Raw genomic sequence first — 1,135 nt, forward strand, 5'->3', positions numbered from 1 at the left:
TGACTATAAAATTTTATTAATGGGTAATATTAAAGATAAGATCGTAGGTAGTGCAAGAAGGTCAGTATTAATAAATGGTAACCCTGATACTTGGCCACTGATAAAGCAAGTACTTATAGACAATCATGGAGAAAAAAATTCAGTCGATGAGCTAATTGACAAAATAAGAGTTTGTAGGTGTGACTTCACAATAGAAAGTTTTTATAATTCTCTTAATACTCTTTTATGTAGGTTAAATAACGCATTATACTTTAGCGGAAATCAATTTCCGGAAGTGACTAGTGAAAGCAACGCTAGAATAGCTTTAAAACCATTTAAATATGGCTTGCCCGAACCAGTTAAAAGTATAATTGTAAGCAGAAATCCAAAATCATTAAAAGAAGCGTATGACATTATAAAATCAAATGGCTACCTAAAATATAAAAATCAGCAATTTAGTTTTAACAGGGCTCAATATAATTACAGAAATAATTCAGAACAGAGATCGTGCAACATTTCTAATTATGCTAATCAACAGCACGCACAAAATACCAATAACAGTACTAATAACCACGGACAACAAAACCATAACAGTACGCCAACAAATTTTTCTTTACAGTCAAGACTTACTAGCAATAGCAGCAATTTGACTAACAGAACTCAAAATAGTTCACGTAAAATTAACAGCACTAATAACTACCAAGCAAATAACAACAACAACCAGCGATTTAATGCTAATCAAAACCATAGTCGTTTACGTAATGAACCTTTAACAGAACCAATGGATGTAGGAGTAAATGAGAATACGCCAAATTTTCAATTGGACGGACACGAAAATTACCCTATATAATCGTAGACACGCCCGTAAGAAAACAAGTTTATTGTTGACACAGGTGCAGAGTTAAGTATAATAAACCCTAATGTCTGCAATCCGAAATGGAGAATAAAGTCGTCTTCTATAACAATAAAAGTTTTAAACAGAAATGTTTCAACAGATATCCAATATAGCATTCCGCTGTTTAAAGAATTTGAAAAAACAAACTGTTATGTTAGTTTTCTAGAATTTAAATTTCATGATTGCTTTGATGGCATTATTGGCAATAACATTCTCTTAAACTTAATTTCTAAAATTAACTATAAAAATAGACTATTAATA

General features: G+C 30.9%; 1 protein-coding gene across 1 annotated transcript; it reads left to right on the forward strand.

Annotated features, from left to right (window-relative positions):
- Window positions 1-231: 231 nt before the first annotated feature.
- On the forward strand, window positions 232-871 carry LOC108373803 (AAC-rich mRNA clone AAC11 protein-like; the record flags this gene model as incomplete). Its single annotated transcript, XM_017629755.1, has 1 exon — window positions 232-871. A coding segment is annotated over one exon (598 nt), but the record flags the coding sequence as incomplete, so codon positions are not given.
- Window positions 872-1,135: the final 264 nt, after the last annotated feature.

The sequence above is a fragment of the Rhagoletis zephyria genome, unplaced genomic scaffold (assembly GCF_001687245.7).
Source record: "Rhagoletis zephyria isolate East Lansing unplaced genomic scaffold, Rhagoletis_zephyria_1.1 Rzeph_scaffold_07047, whole genome shotgun sequence".
Lineage (NCBI taxonomy): Eukaryota > Metazoa > Arthropoda > Insecta > Diptera > Tephritidae > Rhagoletis > Rhagoletis zephyria.